This window comes from Saimiri boliviensis, chromosome 6 (assembly GCF_048565385.1).
Source record: "Saimiri boliviensis isolate mSaiBol1 chromosome 6, mSaiBol1.pri, whole genome shotgun sequence".
Lineage (NCBI taxonomy): Eukaryota > Metazoa > Chordata > Mammalia > Primates > Cebidae > Saimiri > Saimiri boliviensis.
Window position 1 is genome coordinate 77,275,261 of NC_133454.1, and position 19,725 is coordinate 77,294,985.

At 45.9% G+C, this 19,725-nt stretch overlaps 2 protein-coding genes and 1 long non-coding RNA gene across 10 annotated transcripts in view; 2 read left to right on the plus strand and 1 right to left on the minus strand.

The window, feature by feature from the left end:
• The window catches only part of OLFML1 (olfactomedin like 1), a 26,357-nt gene extending 17,097 nt beyond the window's left edge, over positions 1–9,260 (plus strand). The window contains exon 4 of the mRNA XM_003919798.4: positions 7,379–9,260. Within this exon, the coding sequence (XP_003919847.1) occupies positions 7,379–8,169 (791 nt within the window). The 3' untranslated portion in view covers positions 8,170–9,260. The remainder of the gene's footprint in view (positions 1–7,378) is intronic.
• LOC141584854 (uncharacterized) lies at positions 2,664–11,907 on the minus strand. The gene is made up of 3 exons (XR_012518081.1): positions 10,051–11,907; positions 6,093–6,160; positions 2,664–2,885 (listed from the first exon to the last, which is right to left on the minus strand). It is a non-coding gene; the product is annotated as an uncharacterized LOC141584854 (long non-coding RNA).
• A 233-nt stretch (positions 11,908–12,140) lies between these two features.
• The window catches only part of PPFIBP2 (PPFIA binding protein 2), a 143,995-nt gene continuing 136,410 nt past the window's right edge, over positions 12,141–19,725 (plus strand). For 2 of the 8 annotated variants that reach the window (XR_745078.3, XM_010339478.3), the window contains exon 1: positions 12,141–12,484. The gene's annotated coding sequence lies outside the window, so the exon portion shown is untranslated. The remainder of the gene's footprint in view (positions 12,485–19,725) is intronic. The other 6 variants (XM_010339565.3, XM_010339508.3, XM_010339650.3 and 3 more) reach the window with 6 other exon arrangements.

Consider the following 19,725-nt stretch of genomic DNA (forward strand, 5'->3'; position numbering starts at 1 on the left):
AGTATGATAAGTGATCTCAAGGAAATAAAAAAAGGGCTACGGTAGATAATCTTAGGGTAGACGTATTTACATAAAGTCGTCAGAGGAAGCCTCTTAAAGAGATAATATTGAAAGTGAGACTTGAAGGCTAAGTAGGAGTTAACTGTGGGAAGATCAAAAAAAGAACACTCCAGGCAGATGATTGCAAGTGCAAGAGCCCAAAGCAGAAACACATTGGCAGGATCTGAAGACAACCAATGTAATCACAACACAGTGAGCAAGGGGAGCCAGGTGGCAGCTGAAGTCACAGAGAAAGGCAGGGGCTGCATTATATAGATTTCTTAGGCCAAGGGTTTAGGTTTTTTTGTTTCTTGTTTGTTGTTTTTGAGACAGAGTTTTACTCTGTCACCCAGGCTGGAGTGCGATCTCACAATCTTGGCTCACCGCAACCTCCGCCTCCCAGGTTCAAGCAATTCTCCTGCCTCAGTGTCCTGAGTAGATGGGATTACAGGCATGTGTCATGCCTGGCTCATTTTTGTATTTTCAGTAGGGATGGGGTTTCACCGTGTTGGCCAGGCTGGTCTCGAATCCCTGACCTCAGGTGATCTGCTCACCTTGGCCTCCCAAAGTGCTAAGATTACAGGCATGAGCCACTGCATTCCGGCCCTATGTAACATTATAATTTAAAGGGAAGTTTTACTATCAGGATTTGCTGGTGGTGGAGAATAGAAAGAAAGAAATCAAGGATTTCTAGGTAAGAAACTTGGTTTATGGTTCTTGCCTGAAATGGGAAAACTAGGGAGAAAGAGAATTTGGAGGATAAAAGTAAGAGTTCTGCTTTGGTCAGGTTAAGTTTGAAGGTATCCAAGTAGGGACACTGAGTAAGCAGGTGGATAAGTGGGCTTGGGACTAAGTAGATATCCAGATAGAGGCTAAAGATTTAAAGTTGGTGGTCATCATTATTTAGAACTCCATGGTCTCAGAGATAGAATGAGATGACTTAGAAAGTGATTGTTGATAGAGAAAAGGGGAGGCCTGAGGACAGAGTATTTAAAAGAGGAAGATGAGCAAGAACTGGCAATGGACATCAAGAAAAAACAAGCCAGAAAGGTGGGAGGACAAACATGAAGGGGATGCCCCAGAATCAAGGGAAGAAAGGGTTTCGAGGAAAAGTACTGATCAAATAATCAAGTTCTGCTTCGAAGTTGATCAGGATGAATCCTGAGAACTGATCCTTGGATTTTCCAACATGGAGGTTGTTGGGGACCTTGACAGAAATGGATTCTGAAAAATGGGCAGCGGAGTTTAGACCAGTGGAGAATGGAAGTCTGATTAGAATGGCTTAGAGGGTCATCAAAAGTGAGGAAATGCCTCTTTCAAGGAGTTTTAATACAAAGCAGAATAGAGAAATGGGACTGTGCTAGCATGTTTTTTCCAGGATGGATGATTTACTGAATGATCCAACAGGGAGGAAGAGACTACTGAGGTAGGAAAGGGAAGATAATTTCAGGTGATACGTTCTTGAGTAGGTGAAAGGGGAAGAGATCCACTGCAAAAGTAAAGAATGCAGGAAGGATGGCAGAGAATAGGGTCAGGAGCAGTTTGTTGATGGATTTGGTTGTTGAAAACTCATTATTCATTCAGAAAATACTGAACTACTGTGTGCCAGATGCTACTCTAGGAACAAGACATACAGTAGTGAATGAAACAGATAAGACAAAGCTTATAGCCTCATAGAGTTTACATTTTTTGAGGGGAATCAAGCAATAATATGCTAATGACAAATGTAAAATATGTCAGGCAGAAGATAGTAAACACTACGGAGAAAAATGACCCAGGGTAAAGAAGTCACCAGAGAGTTTGAAAAGACGGTTGCCTTTTTTATAGGGTGATGGGAAAAGGTCTAAATGATCAAGGACCATTTGAGAACAGGCCTGAAAGCAGCAAGGGAGGAAGCCATGCAGATATTTCTTTTCAAGCAGAGGGAATAAAAAGTGCCAAGTCCCGGAGGCAGGAGTGTGTTTGGTACAATCTAAGAAATTGCACAATTGTACAAGCCATGTAGTGGAACAAAATGAACAAGGTAGGGGAGTTCTGGGAGACGAGGAGTGGGAGAACAGAGAGAGAAGCAGTGGGAAAACAGCTTACATGTGGCTTTGGAGGTAAAGACCTGAGCTTTGTCCATTTCACTGTGAGTGAAATGAGAAGCCAATGGAGGGTTTCAAGCAGGCAAAGGACATGACATGACTTACTTTTTAAAAGCATGGTAATCCCAGCACTTTGGGAGGCCGAGGCGGTTGGATCACAAGGTCAAGAGATCGAGACCATCCTGGTCAACATGGTGAAACCCCGTCTCTACTAAAAATACAAAAAATTAGCTGGGCATGGTGGCACGTGCCTGTAATCCCAGCTACTCAGGACGCCTGAACCCAGGAGGCGGAGGTTGCGGTGAGCCGAGATTGCGCCATTGCACTCCAGCCTGGGTAACAAGAGTGAAACTCCATCTCAAAAAAAAAAAAAAAAAGCATGCTTTTGGCTGCTGTGGGAACTGGGCTGGGAGGCAAGGTTGGTGGCGTGTACACCACGTAGGAGACTGCTACAGTAATCTAGGCAGGAGATGGTGTAGTTCTCCTCAGGCTGCTTCTGCTTTCTCATGGAGTAAGCAGTAAGCTCTCCGTGCCAGACTGAGAAGGGTATGATGGAGGCTTGTAGGGAAATGAGAAAGTATGATAGTCACATGGAAAGCATGACAGGACTGCTGCCCACACAGCTGGCATATAACAAGCAGTTTGCTAACATGCTTGCTTACCTCTGAACTTCTGGGACTCATCTCACTGTACATCTCTCTTCCTCCTGTCCAATCTTTTTTCCTTTATCCTGTTTCTTGTCCTCTGACTCCAGCTGGCCTTCAATGAGCTTTAAGAACCCAAGCATTTATTAAGAAAATGACAACCTGCTGACATATCCAGTTTTGTTTTGTTTTGTTTTGTTTTTCTTTTTGACAGGATCTGGCTCTCTCACTCAGGCTGAAGTGCAGTGGCAGGATCTTGGCTCATTGCAACCTCTACCTCCTGAGCTCATGTGACCCTTCTACCTCAGCCTCTTGAGTAGCTGGGACTACAGATGCACACCACCACACCTGGCTGATTTTTGTATTTTTTTTTTTTTTTTTTTTTGGAGGAGGAGTTTTGCTCTTGTTACCCAGGTTGGAGTGCAATGGCACAATCTCGGCTCACTGCAACCTCCACCTCCTGGGTTCAGGCAATTCTCCTGCCTCAGCCTCCTGAGTAGCTGTGATTACAGGAACGTGCCACCATGCCCAGCTAATTTTTTGTATTTTTAGAGACGGGGTTTCACCATGTTGACCAGGATGATCTCAATCTCTTGACCTCGTGATCCACCCGCCTCAGCCTCCCAAAGTGCTGGGATTACAGGCTTGAGCCACCGCACCCGGCCTGTATTTTTTTCTAAGAGATGGGGGTCTCACTCTGTTGCCCAGGTTGGTGTTGAACTCCAGAGATCAAGCGATTTGTCTGCCTTGGCATCCTAAAGCGCTGGGCTTACAGGTGTGAGCCTTGGTCCCTGGTCCACATCTAGCTTCTTATACCAAAGCCTTTCAAAGAATTTGAAGGAGCTCCTTAGAACGCTCTATCTATCATCCAACACCTTATACCCAGAAGTCAATGAGTGAAGTCCAGGGTTCTTATGCTCCTATTAAGACTACTCTTTCCTACCATAATACGAACCTCAGCAGGATTTGGGATAGACCTGCAAGTTTCCTCATGCTCCTAGCAAGACCACCACTTTCTGCTTCCATGTCACTGCTCACCTCACAACAGATGGCCTGACAAGGGAGTCCCAACAAGAAATCCAAAATTGGCTGGGAGTGGTGTCTCCCACCTGTAATCCTAGCACTTTGGGAGGCCAATGCAGGAGGACTGCTTAAGTCCTAGAGTTTGAGACTAGCCTGGGCAACATAGTAAGACCTCATCTCTGCAAAAACAAAACAAAACAAAATTAGCTGGCCATGGTGGTGTGCATCTTTAGTACCAGCTACTCAGGAGGAGGAGGTGGGGGGACTGTTTGAGCTCAGGAGGTTGAGGCTGCTATAAGCCAAGATCATGCCACTGTACTCTAGCCTGTTTGATAGAGTAAGACCCTGTTTCAAAAAAAAAGTCCAAAATTAGAACTGATGACCCACTTTTCTTGAAATGACCAGTAGAGCTGATCTCATACTGATTCATACCAATCTTCAAGAAGGAGGAACTGATCATGCTCCAAAAAGATCAAGTAAAATATGGACATAAAATGTCTATTTGGGTTTTCAGTTATGAGGTTCCTGGTAACATTAAAAAGAATAATTTCTATGGAGTTATGCTGAAGTAAAAGAATGGGATGTGAAGATGTAGATACAGATAAAGCCTATTCTGCAGGAGAAGCTGCCTACAAAATGATGGGAAGAGATAAAGAAGCAACTAGAAAAAGGTGCCTAATTGAAGGTGAATTATTGTTTTAATATAGGCTAGATGCTTATAAGCTAAGGCTAAGAATCTAGTAATGAAGGAGAAATTAAAAATAACAACGAGGGGATAATTCATCAAGGAAGTCTAGAAAAAGTCAAGAAAGGATGAGATCACAGTACAAGTTAATATACTAGTCTGGGACAGGAGAAATGACACAGTTTCTTTTAAGATGTGTATGAGTATAGCAATAGGGGAACGACTGAAGAAAAGTTTCTAAGTGCGGGGACAGGAAGTGAAAAGAGTTCATGTCTAATGGTATTTATTTTTTCAAAGGAGTTATTCTACTGTTGGTGAAGGGACTGGCTGGGGCAGGGTGGGGAAGATATAAGATAGCTATCATGTGGGAGATGGTGGGCTAACCATGAAGACCAGTATGGTACTTAGGGCTCAGCTGACATTGGAGACCCCTTATGTGTAGTGGCACCAGTAAACACTACTGTGAGATTTTCCTCCCCCATCGACACTCAACTCCAGGACAGAGGCAGATGTTTGAACTCATCCTGGGCCAGGGACTTTTGTTGGCTGGATATTGTGGCATAACTGGGGTTGATGGGCGAGGATGCTGGTGAGAGAGCTATTACAGTGGTTTAGGCTGAATAGGAAAGAAAGTGAGGTCAAGAGAGGGCTGATGACCTGGGAGAAAGTAGAGGCCAAGGACTGGAGGGCATGAGCAAAGGAGTGAAGAAGGGAAGAATAATTGCAGTGAGTGGGATATTAGAGTTTTAGATTTCAGATATGGAATAGTTGTGGGGAATGGGGAGATTCAGAGTATAGTCACTGGAGGAGGATGCTAACGTGGTTTAAAAGTAAGTTTCATTGAATTGAAGAGGTGGACATGCTCCACACATATAGGATAGTGTTCTGGAGACTGCCAATGATTTAGACTGGAAGGAGTTGACAACATGAGGCACATAGCATGAATACTACGAAGAAAGAGTATTTGCTGTAGCTGGGAAGAACAGTAGACTGAAGTGGCACTGAGGAGCTAGAAAAATCTAACTCCTTCTTTTTACTTCATTTTCCTCCTTTCTTCTGGTTTAGACCCTTTGTCATCCCATTTGGATTAAAGAAATAATCTACTAATTGATTTCCCCAATTTTGGTTTCCCTCCCAAGTATCTATCATACACAGGACTTCCAGCTTAACCTTACAGAACAGTCTTGACAGCCTTTATTTCACTCCTGCTCAAAAACGTCAGCATCTCTCTATCTATAGAATGAAATCCAAATTTCTTAGCCTGGCCCTTAAGGTTCCAGGCATAGGGACGGCTTCAGTCTACTACCTTGAATAATACAGTTGCTAGGGGTGCTGATCCCTGTACATTTGAAAATATATGTGTAACTTTTAACTCCTCCAGAACTTAACTACTGACAGCCTGCTGTTGACCAGAAGACTGACTGACAACATAGACATCGATTAATGTGATCTGGTTCTTTCTTATTTACAAACTCCAGACAAAGAGAAAGTTGCCTCTGAAGTAATGCATTACAGCTTGGAGAAAAAGCACTGTGGCTTTATTCTTAAAATAAAGTAAGCTAGAGAAAAGCAAATGTCATTAAGAAAGTCATAAGGAAAAGAAAATATACTTACTGTTCATTAAGTAGAAATGGATCACCATAAAGGTCTCCATCCTCATCGTCCTCTTCACACTGAGTAGGCTGAGGAGAAAGAAGAAAAGAAGGGGTTGGCATTGCTGTCTCAGGGTGGCAGACGCAGAAGAGAATCAAAATTTTAACAGGACCTGCACAGCTAAAGCTCATTTTCAAAGGTCAACTGTACTTTGCTTTACATATCTAGTTTGAAGCAGTATCAAACATTAGCTTGTATCGGTTTAAACTCTACACTTCTTTACCTAATCTTAGAGGACTTTTCTGAAAGTGGTTTGGTGTCTGGAATGGTTCTCTTCTCCCCTCTGAGTATAAAACTCCATTTATCCTTCAAGACCAAATCAAATGCAGATTCTTCCCTGAATCACATGACATTTCCTTTCTCTAGTCTTCTTAAAATTCCACTTTACTCCCTATATTCTAGTTAGTCCTGTACCTAATAAGAAAGAACCATGCCCAATTTATCCTCGTAACCCAGCTCATAATACCTCACTCATTATCTTGCCCCTTGTAGGTATCCAGTGTCTGCTAACTAACTGCATTCACACATTCATGAATAAATAAAATAGAGCTCTTATAATGTTGTAGTCATGTTAAGGCCCAGAATCCTTCACTAAACGATAATCTCCTCGAGGTTTAGAGTTGATATTATATTTTTTTATCCTCAATATTTAGCACCATTCTGGGAGCATTATAAACTAAGTACATATTACAATAAAACATTGGTAAATGGAACTGAATTAGTGGCTTCACACCTAAGTCCTTCTCACTGTGTCAATCCCAAGTGCTCTGGAGAGTGAACAGGGTCTCTGAAATAGCAAATAGTTGTTCATATCCTGAAGTGAATAAAATGCTGACTCTCAGAACTGGATAGCAAGTCTCTTAACAGAGACCCATTTATTTATTTATTCTTTCATTCAAGTCACACCATGAATTGCGATTGATCTACATATAATAACTATTATAGAAACTAAGGAAAAAACAATCTGTGACAATAAGGAGGTGAAAGAATGGGCTTGGCTTCTTGCTGGGATTTAAATGCCCTGTTTTTTAAGGAAACAAAATGCATGCCTATGTTGCATTTTCGCTCTAGGATTTTCCAAGAGAAATTCTTCTTCTAAGGACTGTCAAGTCACAGTAGAATTGAAAATATTCCCTACCAGTATTAAACCTGAAAGGAAACAAGATTTGCCAAGCATTGTGAGCCTTCCAGAAAGCAAACAGCTCATGTTTATAAAGTAATCTCTCCTTTTTCTCCTGTTTGGCCAGGCTGTGACAACATGCTGACGGGCATAAAGTCTCTGAAAATAGTGAAGAAGATGATGGACACACACGGCTCTTGGATGAAAGATGCTGTCAATAACTCTCCAAAGGTGTACTTGTTAATTGGATCCAAAAACAACACTGTTTGGGAATTTGCAAACATACGGGCATTCACGGAGGATAACACCAAGCCAGCTCCTCGGAAGCTAATCCTAACACTTTCCTGGCAGGGAACAGGCCAAGTGATATATAAAGGTTTTCTATTTTTTCACAACCAGGCAACTTCTAATGAGATAATCAAATATAACCTGCTGAAGAGGACTGTAGAAGATCGAATGCTGCTCCCAGGAGGGGTAGGCCGAGCACTGGTTTACCAGCACTCCCCCTCAACTTACATTGACCTGGCTGTGGATGAGCATGGGCTCTGGGCCATCCACTCCGGGCCAGGCACTCATAGCCATTTGGTTCTCACAAAGATTGAGCCGGGCACACTGGGAGTGGAACATTCATGGGACACCCCATGCAGAAGCCAGGATGCTGAAGCCTCATTCCTCTTGTGTGGGGTTCTCTATGTGGTCTACAGTTCTGGGGGCCAGGGTCCTCATCGCATCACTTGTGTCTACGATCCGCTGGGCACTATCAGTGAGGACGACTTGCCCAACTTGTTCTTCCCCAAGAGACCGAAAAGTCACTCCGTGATCCATTACAACCCCAGAGATAAGCAGCTCTATGCCTGGAATGAAGGAAACCAGATCATTTATAAACTCCAGACTAAAAGAAAGCTGCCTCTGAAGTAATGTATGACAGCTGGGAGAAAGAGCACTGTGTTCTACAGGACATTGAGGCTTCAGCCTCTTCACAATATAGTATCCCTAAAATCGCAGAAATGGAAACACATATGCGTCCTTTCCCAGATGTCACTGCCTTAGGTATCTTCCAAGAGCTTAGAAGAGAGCATGTCATTAGGAAAGTTTCAACGAAACTTTCATACTCACCCAAAGCTCCTGGCTCTCAAGGCTGACCACATTCTGATACAGCTTACTTCAAGCCTTTTCTTTTACTGCTCCCCAGCATTTTGTAAGTCTGCTTTCTTCCCTGCCACAATTAGAGTTGTGTGCCAGTCCCTAATACCATTGGCTTTTCTCTCCCCTGGCCTTTGCTGAACTCTTCCCTCTTTTTCAAATGTCTATTGACATTCTCCCATTTTCACTGGCCAACTAAAGTACTATTAATATTTCTTTTGTTTTATTTTTGAGACAAGATCTCACTATGTTGCCCAGGCTGGTCTCAGACTCCTGAGCTCAAGAGATCCTCTTGCACCAGCCTCTCAAGTACCTGGGATTATAGGTATGTGCCACCACACCTGGCTTAAAGTACTATTTCTTATTGAGGTTTAATCTCTATTTCCCCTAGCCCTGTCTTTCCACTAATCAAGCTGGGCATAACAATAAAGTAAAAATATTAACCTTTGAATGTCACTTTCCAGGTGAAGAGTGTTTGCGCATCATTTAATTCTCATTTCACCCTTGTGAAACATGTACAAGTCTTTACAGCTGTCATTCTACAGTTTAGGTGAGTAACACAATTACAAAGTGAAAGATAGAGCTGGAAAATACTATAAATCCCTTAGTCTTTGCCCAAGGAAGCATCGAATATGTATGTTTGTCCACCTGTCTTTTATAGTCAATGTGTTCACCATTTCAGCCTAAAAATAACAGTCCCTCCCTTTAGCCAGTTTTCATGTCTACACAAGCTCTTTCAATAGGCTTTCAAACAATAATTCCTCCAGGAAACCAGTCTAAGAGTGAGAACCCCAACTCTAGCCTCCTCTTGTCTTGCTGTCCTCTTTCTTTTTGCTTTAAATTCAATAAAAGTGACACTGAGCAAATCACCTCATCAGGTTATATTTGCCCCACATACCCTAAGCATAAAAGCTTTCTGGGAGTGTTGCTTGTGTTAGCTTTACTGTGAATGATTCCCAACACATGGAGGCCCTTGGTAAATATTCTGGAATATGGACAGAAGCCATACAACAGGCAAGTGACTCTGCCATAGCAGGCAAGTCCTGTGGCCCAGAGGGCAGCGTGCCTCTTGACAGGAGCTTTCTCAGTGTTTCTCACGTGTTTGTCCAATTCAGCTAGGTTCAAATCACAAGTGCAGGCTCTGGTGCCAGTCTGTGTCACGTGCTGAAGCCTCTGTCTTTCCAGGATGATCACATGAGAAGGTTTGCTTTGTGTGCCTGCAGCTGTTTTCCTGTCTTTGCCAAGCCCAGACTGGGACCATAGGCAGTGAAGAGAAAATGTTTTTCTCCATAGCATTTGAGTAGATCTTTGGCAGAAGGGAATTACTCAACCCATAGATACAGTATAATTACCCACAGTTCTAACGGAATGGTATAGAAAGCCCAAATCCTTTGTGGAATGAGACAGGTATGAATAAATAAATGTGGTATTACCTATTATCTACCTGTTTCACAGATATAAGGAACGTGGGCTGCCTCACAGAGGATAGTGAGGTGGATTTATCCATAGGAGTGAGTCCTGCAACCATAGTTGCAGGACTTCGGAGGCACAGAGGAGAGGCTGCCTGAAAGTGCCATCAGGATTCCACCTGGCACATAATTTGATTGACAGCGCTTCGAGGCAGAGTTATCCCTCACAACTCACCCTGGTACCTACCTTATATCCCTGCAGATAGAATCACTCTTTCAGATCAAGACACTTTCTCCAGGAAGCCCGTTAATGTACCACTCTGTTTCTTGGGAGCCAGGGCAGGACAGTATGCAGGCCTGGGAACGGAGCTTCTCTCAGGTGAACTTTCGAGCTCTGGGGTCTTGTCGGATTTAAGTGAAGACTGACATCAACATTACCTACATCAGTGGTTCTTAAATTTGCTGCACATAAGAATCACCTGGGGAGTTTTAAGAGTCCTCATGCTCCGACCATACCCTCAAGGCCATTAAATCAGAACCTCCGGGGTCGGATCAAGACATCAGTATTTTTGTTTGTTTCTTGAGATGGAGTCTCACTCTGTCACCCAGGCTTGAGTACAGTGGCACGATCTCCGCTCACTGCAATCTCCACCCCCCCAGGTTCAAGCGAGTCTCTGGCCTCAGTTTCCCAAGTAGCTGGGATTACAGGTGCCCACCACACCACCTGGCTAATTTTTGTATTTTTAGTAGAGACAGAGTTTCACCATGTTGGCCAGGCTGGTCTCGAACTCCTGACCTCAGTTGATCCACCTGCCTCGGCCTCCCAAAGTGCTGGGATTACGGGCATGAGCCACCTCACCCAGCCAAGACATCAGTACTTTTTAAGTCCCTTCCCCCAAGGTGGTTCCAAAGTGCAAAGCAGCTCCACAGCTATTGACTTACAACATTTAAAAAGATAATTGTTGGGCAGCCCCCAGCACCAAGCGGCCTGAAAGTGCCCCAGCCCAGAAGCTAAAAAGGTAATTGTATTGTTTTAAAAACAGAGTAGCAGTTTCCAGAGGCTGGGGTAAGGAGAATGGGTCCACAGGGCAATAAAGTGTGGGATTTGGAAACAGCCATGAACTCGTGTGAACTGTGGCAGCCTCGGTCTACAAAAGCCTCTCTGGGCTATTTTAAGGAAGTGAAAGAGAACTGAAGGGTGTCCTGTTGTAACACAACGCTTCTGGGCCCCAGCCTTCCCCCGCTGGCTGTGCTTCGGTCTGCTGCTGGCTAGGTTCCCGCAGTGACCACACGTCTCATATGTGCCAGGGTGGCTTAGGTTCTGTTCACATGTAAAAGTCTCCTGGGCCCACTGGTCATTTCAGACCGCGAGGGTAAATGTGGTTTGAAAAAGTTGTATCCTGTGGAGGATGTTGACTCTCCGGCCTGTAGAGAACTAAAGGCCAGGGCTGTGGTGACTCCTGTCAGAGCTGGGGAAACTATGCCAGAGTCCCTGGTGTCGCTGCCATCTGAGGCCTACAGGGATTTTAAACAGCTTAACAGAGAAGCCAGTCCTTGGAGGCCCAGGCAGGGCCACAACCAAGCAGTACAGCCAAAAGGGATTCAGGCCACACACTGGAGGTAGGGGTTGGACTAGGTCTCCAGGGTTCAGTCCTCCCCAGTTCAAGAACTCCTGCGGTCAGACATTGCCAACGCTTTTCTTGGACCTCAGGTCCCAGCCCTTGGTGCTGGCCACAGGGGAAAGCTTCTCGACCTCGGCTCTTAAGACAGAACTTTTGTTTGGTGCCAACCACTAGAGGGACATCCACTCCAGGGCGCGAGTGGAGCGCGGCGGGACCCGGGGTGACTCGAGGCTTTCCGACCTGCTTAGGGAGGGTGGCTCAGAGACCACCTCACTTTGGCTGGGATCGCACATGGGCTGAGGAAGTCGGGATGCTCCGAAGGCTTGCTGCTCCGGGTGTGCCTCTAACAGGGTTTTCTATGGTTTCTTCGCACACAAGTTTCTTTCTTCCTCGCTTTCATTCCCAGTGGCCGGGGAAGGGCGCTGAAAAGCCAGAGAAGCCCAGGAGACTGGGAGCCGGAGCGCTGGCGACTGAGCCGGGCCTCCCGGCCACCGGAGCTGTGCTGGAGGAGGAGGCGCAGAGAGAGGAGAGGAGCGGGGCGGGGGAGCGGGGCGGGGAAGCGGGGCGGAGCGGAGGGCGGGGCGGGGCTGCCGCGAGGGGGCGCGGTCTGCCCAGAGAGGCGGGGCTGGAGCCCGGACGCGCGGCCCAGGGGTGGGGACGAGGCAGGTTCGAAGGGGCGGGGCTGAGCCGGCCGGTTCCCCGCCCGGGAACAGAAACCCCGGCGGACGGGGCCCAGCGGGCCGCCTCGGTGCCTGAGAGGGAGCGGGTGCCCGAGGGGTGGTCCCCGTGGCAGGTCCAGGGGTGGGGGCGCGGCGCTCCGGGAGGAGCCTCCCGCGGGTCCCGCCCCGTCACGTGGGCGCCGGCTCCGGCCGCTGCGGTCGGTCCGCTGGTTGGTCGGTTGGTTGGCCGCGCGCTAGGTCCCGCAGTTGGTCGGTGGGCCGGTCGGGGGGCCAGTGGCCTGTTGCTAGCTGCCGGGCTCTCCTGTTTGAAGGTGGGAGGGACACGGGAGCGGCCCGCACACCTGAGCCGCCGGGAGAGGAGCCGCGGCCCCGCACCCAGGTCAGTGGGCTGTCCCCACACCCCGGGCTCGCCGCGCGGTCGGGTTTGGGATCCCCGCTGGGGGCATTGCCTGGGGAGTAGAGCGCCTCAGAGCCGCGAACCACGAGTCAGTGTCTCCGTGAACCCCGGAGCGTGTCGCAGGCTCGAAGACGGGTACCCTTCGCCAACTCCCCTGGCCAGAAGCCTGGGAGGAGGGCAGAACTCCTGTGGGTTGGCTGCGAAACTCCACCCCACCCTGCCTGGGATCTGCGGACAGTCCGCACTCCTGCAGGTGCCAGCGTGGCCCTGGAGATGCGCAGGGAGGTGGGGTCCCTGAGTTCTGTGTGGCGCGTCCCAGCCCTGCTCAGCCCCGGGAGCAACAGCGTGGACTAGGGAGCCTAAGGTGGTTGCAGAAGCTTTAGGTCTGTCAGCCTAGGAAACTCTCTGTTGGACACAGAGTGTGTCTGGATGCAGCACCTCAGCTAAAGCCAGTTCTGCGATGTAATTGCAAAAATGCAGCAAGTTTTTCAAAATCTAAAGCCACTGCTTCCCAGTAGACTGCAGGATGGAGACGGTCCTGTTTAAAAGTGGGCTCCTCTTCACCTCCTCACATCAGACTCCAGACCCGCAGTTTTTCCTCGGGGGAAAATAAGATTATATAACTAGAGACCAGAACTTCCAGTGTTTGGGTAGGATTAAGACAGGCATTCTTGCCAGTGTTTAATCTTCTTAAAAAAACGAATCTAATTATATTTTTACTTTTAGAGCAGCCGGATATCTGGTATAGCTCCGTCTCCCTTTTCTATATTTTGGTCTACTTCCTGCCTTTCTCTTCATTTCTCTCCTTTCTCAACCCCCTCCTTAATTGATTGTAATACAAATCTGAAGTGCTTTCAAATTTTATAGCGTATTATGTGAAATCGTCAACTACAGAAAAGTAGTTGACTTTAGACATAATTCATCTTCATCGTGTTCAGTCTTTGATTATTATAGGTGTATGAAAAACACTCAATGATATCTAATTTAGAAATTATTTCTCTCTTGGCCTTGAGAGGCATCCCGTTTACCCTCTGCTTAAACTCATATCTAAATAACTTTGAAGTGGGAGATGGGGAAGATTGATGAGGTTTTCACTGATTGCATTTATCCATGTTTTATTGAACATATTTCAACTATTAGTGATACTACTTTAAGATTTGGTGATGTGACAGTTGTTAGCTTATTGCTACCAGAGAGACAAGCTGCTTACCATGGTGCCTTCTTTACTGGGTAGCTAAGGGAGATGCGCTTTGACTTTAAGACTAAGTGGAATGAGATCAATGACAAGGCAGTAGGAACAAAGTTGTGGGAATTCCTGTCTTTCATCTGAGCAGGGAACTCTCGGATAATTTTAAGAAAGGGTGATGTGATGGACCTCAAAGGATTCCTCCTGGGTTTTTCGAGGCAGAGAAGGGTAGAGTATGGCCTAGGCTGTGACAGCTGTGTGGGCAGGCAGGCATGGATTTACTATGAGAAGTGGTCAGTGGTCCAGCTTGGCTCTTATGTTGAGTGCTAGACAGTAAAGCTGGTGACAAGGCTGGGAAATGGTCCCAGCTGTCCAGTGCAGAAGTCTGCACTTGGTCTGAAGGCACAGCAGGAGCCTGACTGATGATTCTGTGAATTTCTCAAAGTCAAAGACCTTGGTCCTTGACCCTCCCAATTCCTAGCCTGATACAGAGAAAATTCAGTAAATATTTGTGGAGTAAATGGTCTGACAACACTGTAGAGCAGAGCTTCTTAAACTTCAACAAGTTTTACAATCTTGCTGAAACCTTGTTCAAATGCAAATTATGATTCAGTAGGTCAGGTGTGGGACCAGATATTTTGCCTTTCTAACAGACTCCCAGGAGCATGCTGATCATTTCCCTTTGTATAGCAAGATTTAGATAAGCAGTTTGCAAACCTGGCTATTCTTCATAATAGCCTGGGGAGTTTTGTAAAATGTTCAGATTAAATAGTCAGGGATGTTTTTATCAGGTTCCCTTAGGTGATTCTGTTGACAAACCCAAAGGGAATTGCTGCAATGGCAAAGTTCTGGCAGTGTTGAGGGAAGCAAAGTCCAAGGGAAAAAGACAGTGGGGGCAGTGAGGCTGGATGGGAAACTGGGAGGCTGATTCAGGGTAGAAGGGATGAGGCCTTATTTTGGGCCTGAGAGAGTGGTGAGGAGGGGATAGGTAGGGAAACTTCGGAGAGGCAGAATCTGTAGGACAGAGGACCAGGGAATGGAAGATGTCAGTCTCCAGACTGATAGATGGAATGAGAAGTGAGGGGAGAGAAACAATTCTGGGAAGATTCAGCTCTGGGCCTGAGAAATGGTATGGCCTTTGGACTATAATGTTTAACGTAAAGTTAAAAAAAGTTTAGAGGTAGTTTTTGACTTGGCCGTCTTTTTTTTCCTGAAATGCAAATCTGCTCATGATGCTGTCGTGTTTGAAATCCTCTAGTGGATCTCCTAATGCAAAATATAAGAAGGAAGTGCTAATATAAACACAACTGACAAGGTATTTAAACATTTATTCCATTCCACAGCCTGTTCATCCCCATTCAAGATGTGACGCGCAGTCACCCCTTGATGTGGGCACAACTAGGCCGAAACTTTTGGCAGCTTTGTGTATTCCTTAGTCACTATGTTTCCTGCTTCCTTCTTCCTCAGAGGAGCTCCACTTCCCTTGGACTTTACGTTTCCTAGCATCATTCTTTGGTTCCAATGCTTGATGGCACCTATGTGTCTCTGTCTTCATGTAATCTATACGTAGTTCTAGGAAAGGTGGGCTTTATCTTTTATGTACCCTTAAAGGCAAGTCTTGTTTGACTTTGTGGATCTTCACAAGCTTCATTCTTTTCTCTCACACATCTGGTAAATAATCTCCTAGGATAGGAGGACAATCTGTTTAGCTTTAGGCCCACATCTCTTTATCACCTTGAGTTCCAGGGGATGGCTGACTCTGAGCTTTGTCTTCAGCAAATGTATGATTTCTTTTCGGCTTAAGGTCCTTGGCTTGGTGATCCTTGTTAATTCTTACTTTCATTTCCTCTCTCTGTCACGTTCATGCATACACATTTATGCACATTGAAAGCTGAGCATTCATTGTGCATGATGCTTTTAATCACCCTGCCCTACGTGGTATAGTAATCATGACCCCTAACACACTTGTAGTTGGGAGGCCTAGACACAGAAGGAATAGGGCTGTCTCTCTGATAGGATAAAATATACCATCCTTGTATGGCGTTCAAAGCTCTGCAGTGGTGGGCCCTACTTTAGCTATCCAGCTGCATCGCCACTGTTCCCCAAACTGAGAAGCCGAATAATTTCTATTCTTTTGTGCTTCTCTGCCTTTGCATACACTATTTCATCTTCCTGGAAAGCCCTTTTGTCTCTGTTCTGCAAGATGGATAAACTCTTATTAATCCTCAGGATGTAGATCAAATTCTTGAAACCCCGTTGCCCCTAAGTCATTTTTGCTCTTCTGTTATGTATATGTCACATCAAATTCAGATCTGCTCTGAGATTTCATCACTTTATGTGTATGTCTCTATCCATACCCCTCCTAACTCTAAGCTGCTTTAGGGCTGTATCAGCCCTTGTGTGTGGCCCCACACTTAGCAGATGTTCAGGAAGAGTCTGTGGTAGACATGGGCCTTGAGCTGGCTGGCTTTGCAATGTTTATTTCAGTAAAGAGGGAAAGAGGCTGGTTATTTTGTGTGGTAGATAAGAGAAGAAACAGGAGCGGAAGCTGAAAGACTGGGAGGAAGGACAGGTCCAGTGAAGTGTGGGCCCACATGGCTAGAGTCATGGGGTTGGGTGGACACTGGGAGAGGTGAGGCTGGAGTCTCAGGCTGGGAAGAGATCATGGAAGTCCCTGAAAGTTGGAGCTAAATAACTTAAATTTTATTTTGATGACATTGAAGGTTCCATACTCAAGTATGGAAAAGATATGGTAAAACTATTTGTTCAGGATGATTCTGGCTGGGAAGGGCAGGTTGGAGGGACAGGGAGGAACTTCTTATGAACACAGGCTGTTAGAATAACCCATTGAGGTAGCTTAGGACCTAAATCAAAGCAATGGCAATAGGAATAGAGAGAAGGGAGCAGAGGCAAGTGAGCATGCCAAGAAATCCAGCAGGATTTGGTGGCTGATTGAATTTGAGGGAGAGAGAAAAGAGTCAAATTGGTTACCAACATTGTGTGTTAGTTTGCTGGGAGAAGAATGAGGCAATTGTTAATAGCATGAAAGCATGGAGGAACTTCATGGAAGGGGGAAGGGAACTGAGAGTGATTGATTCTTTTGGAATCAGAAGGGAGCCTTGGATAGTTTCTTGATTGCCCGTTATATGTTTACCCATGAGAGGATGGTGAAGCCCAGAGAAACCTACCCAAGATCACTTAGCTCTTGGTGGTAGAACACAGGCCTCCTGCCTTATGGCCTAGGCTTCTATCTTCTGTAACACATGAGTTTAGCCAGAGGATAGCTGCCAGAAGGTCCAGATGGAGATTGCATTAGGAAATGAAAAATGGGAATGAGACCAGGTTTAGGGTGAATTCAGCCTGCAAAACAGCTAAGGCTGGAGTCTTATAGGTCTAGCACCCAGATGGAACTGTCTGCTGGTTGCCAATGCCATAGAGGCCCAAAGGCTCATGAGGCCTCCTTTTTGCTCTGTGGCCTAGCTGTATGTGGGGCTGATGGAAGGTAGGAAGTACTTTTAGGGTATCAGCACTGTTATAATTATTATGTTCAATGTGGGCACATGTGTATTAATTTTTTTCTGTGAACGTAACCACCCATCAATGTATCAATTCCATGGAAAGTTATATTCCAAGGCCCAAACACCTACCCTACTCAAACTTTAGGGACACATCATTTGCCTATTACAGTGTGGAGTGGGGATGGGGTGGGGAACAGCTAGCTAGGGAAGGCAACCAGCCATAAGGACCACCTCCAAGCAGGAGTGGGTGTAGAGCCAGGATCACAATTCAGATGGCCCAATGAGGGATACAGCTATCAAATGAGGAGTGAGGATCTTATCTAGAATCTGCACTGCTGTCAGGAGACTCAGTGGCCCTGAGGCTGGACTTTCTCAATCCTCCTCACCCCACCCTTCCACACTTTACTGCCCAGCCAGGCTCTTCAGCCTCCAGCCTCCCAGGATGGAGTCTTGTCTTGCCATGTACCCTGACATAGCAGTCACTTCTATTTCTAAGGAAGAGCTGGGTTAGTGAATGTGAAACATTTGGATTATTGCCTGAGATGTGGTAGTTGCCAAGTAAAAACATATACATAAAGAATACTAGGAGTCAACTTTGAGGGAAAACTTGTCAAGACTCCCTTTCTCTTTTGAGCTTTGTAGTGGAGTCTTGCCAGTTTATACCTCATCTTGTTCTGAAGGTTTTTTGTTTTTGTTTTTCATATTAAGACCAAAATTTGTGCACAAGCCTGCTCGCCCATGGTAAAGTGTCAGGGACAGCCACAAATTGCACAGATTCCAGACTTAGATTTGCGTTTTTCATTTCTTAGGAAGTAGGTGGGTGGAGGACCTACTAATGCATCTCCAGAAAGGCATTTGTGAGCCCAAGGGAAGCTGTGGGGAATAGATCCCACATTGCCTCTTCCCTGGCCTAAGGCCATGTTAGTGTTCCCAGGTGGCTCTGCCTTGAGTATATCTCTTTCCTCCTGGGAATGAGGACAGGCATAGGGAAGGAGGTGATCCAGATCTCAGGATTTCTCTGCCTGCTTAGGGATGCCAGTAAGGGCTGTTTAGTGGGGATATTCTTGCCCCTGCTCTCCGGGGTAAAGCTACGCTTCCACAGTGCCTTATGTGCATGGTTGAAATTCAGCCACCACACGCAGTTGGGCCTCTCACTCTGACCTGGAGGGCCACTCCTGTGACTGCACAGGGTATCCCAAGAGGTCTTCTTAGTAAACTTCTCCAAGTTTCTTCTGGCAAAAGGGTCCAAAGAACTCTGCCAAAAGGAACTACTTGGTTGACAGCTGTGTGCATGTGTGTGTGTCTGTGAGTGTGTATGTGAGAGAGTTGTGTAGGAACCGAGAGGTTTGTTATAGGGACAAGGGGGACAGAGAGAGGGTAGAGCCACAGTTCAAGCTTAGGAAGACCAAAAATGGGTTACCTCTTTTTTGCCTGCTCAGACAGGAAAGCCTCTCTATTCAGGAGCAACAGTTTCCTTCTCCCAGCATGCAAGTCTGTATTCCCTCCTAATCAAAGACATTTTTGCACGAATAGCTAGCTCAATGCTGGACTGCTTCATGGAGGCAGTGGACATGTAGACTGGCCCCACAGAAAGTTTCTTCTGCAGGAAAGTATAGAGCAGAACTTCTAACCTTGGTGGATTTGACAAATGGCTTGTTTCATGAGGTGAGGGTAGTGCTATTCTCATTTTATGGCAAACAGGTGCCAGAGAAGTAAAGATACTTTTGAAGGTTCCAGAGTATTCCATGTAATTTATTGTCCAAACTGAACACTTTTGAAAGTGAAAGGAGGCACATAAATGCTAAACTGGGTGGGGCCTGGGGATGATCAGGATCAGGCACATTGGGATGTGTGATTTCAAATTCAGTGTTCAAAACTCCAAATTCTATGAGCAGCGCCGGCAGGAAAGGGAAGGGGTGGGGTGGGAGAATGGATTGGCCTAAGGGGATGGAAATTGATTTGGGGTAGGAATGGCAGATTCTTCTAATGCAACATTTCACCAAGGCAAAGGATAGTTCTTGACTCCAACACCTGACCTTGACTGGATGTCATTAAAAAGTTTTATTACATAAGCTCTTCCTGTGACCAACCAGCCAAGACATCTGGTTCTTGGATGCATGTGCTCACCTGGTAACAACAATAGCTTTGTGTGTCTGTCTGGGCTTTCACTATGCCTGCTCACTGGTGCAGCACAATGTCCTGGACAGGGATTATTGTCCTGCTTCTGGAGATGAGGAAACTGACTCCTCTTGCCTGCCCCACCCCCTCATTCTATCATGGCAGGCAGCAGGTTTTCCTCCAGCATGAGGACTTGGCCTGCCTAATTCCTGAGGATCCTGGTAGCTCTAGAGTGGAGAGTTTGAGTCAGACAGTCCTCCATTAAAATTTGAGCTCTACACAAATTTCCTGTTGCTCCTTTGAGCAAGTCTCCGTACCTCTTTGAGCTTTATGTTCCTCATCTGTTTAATGGAACAACAATAGGCCAAATCATTTGTTGGTTGTGAAAATAAAATGAGATG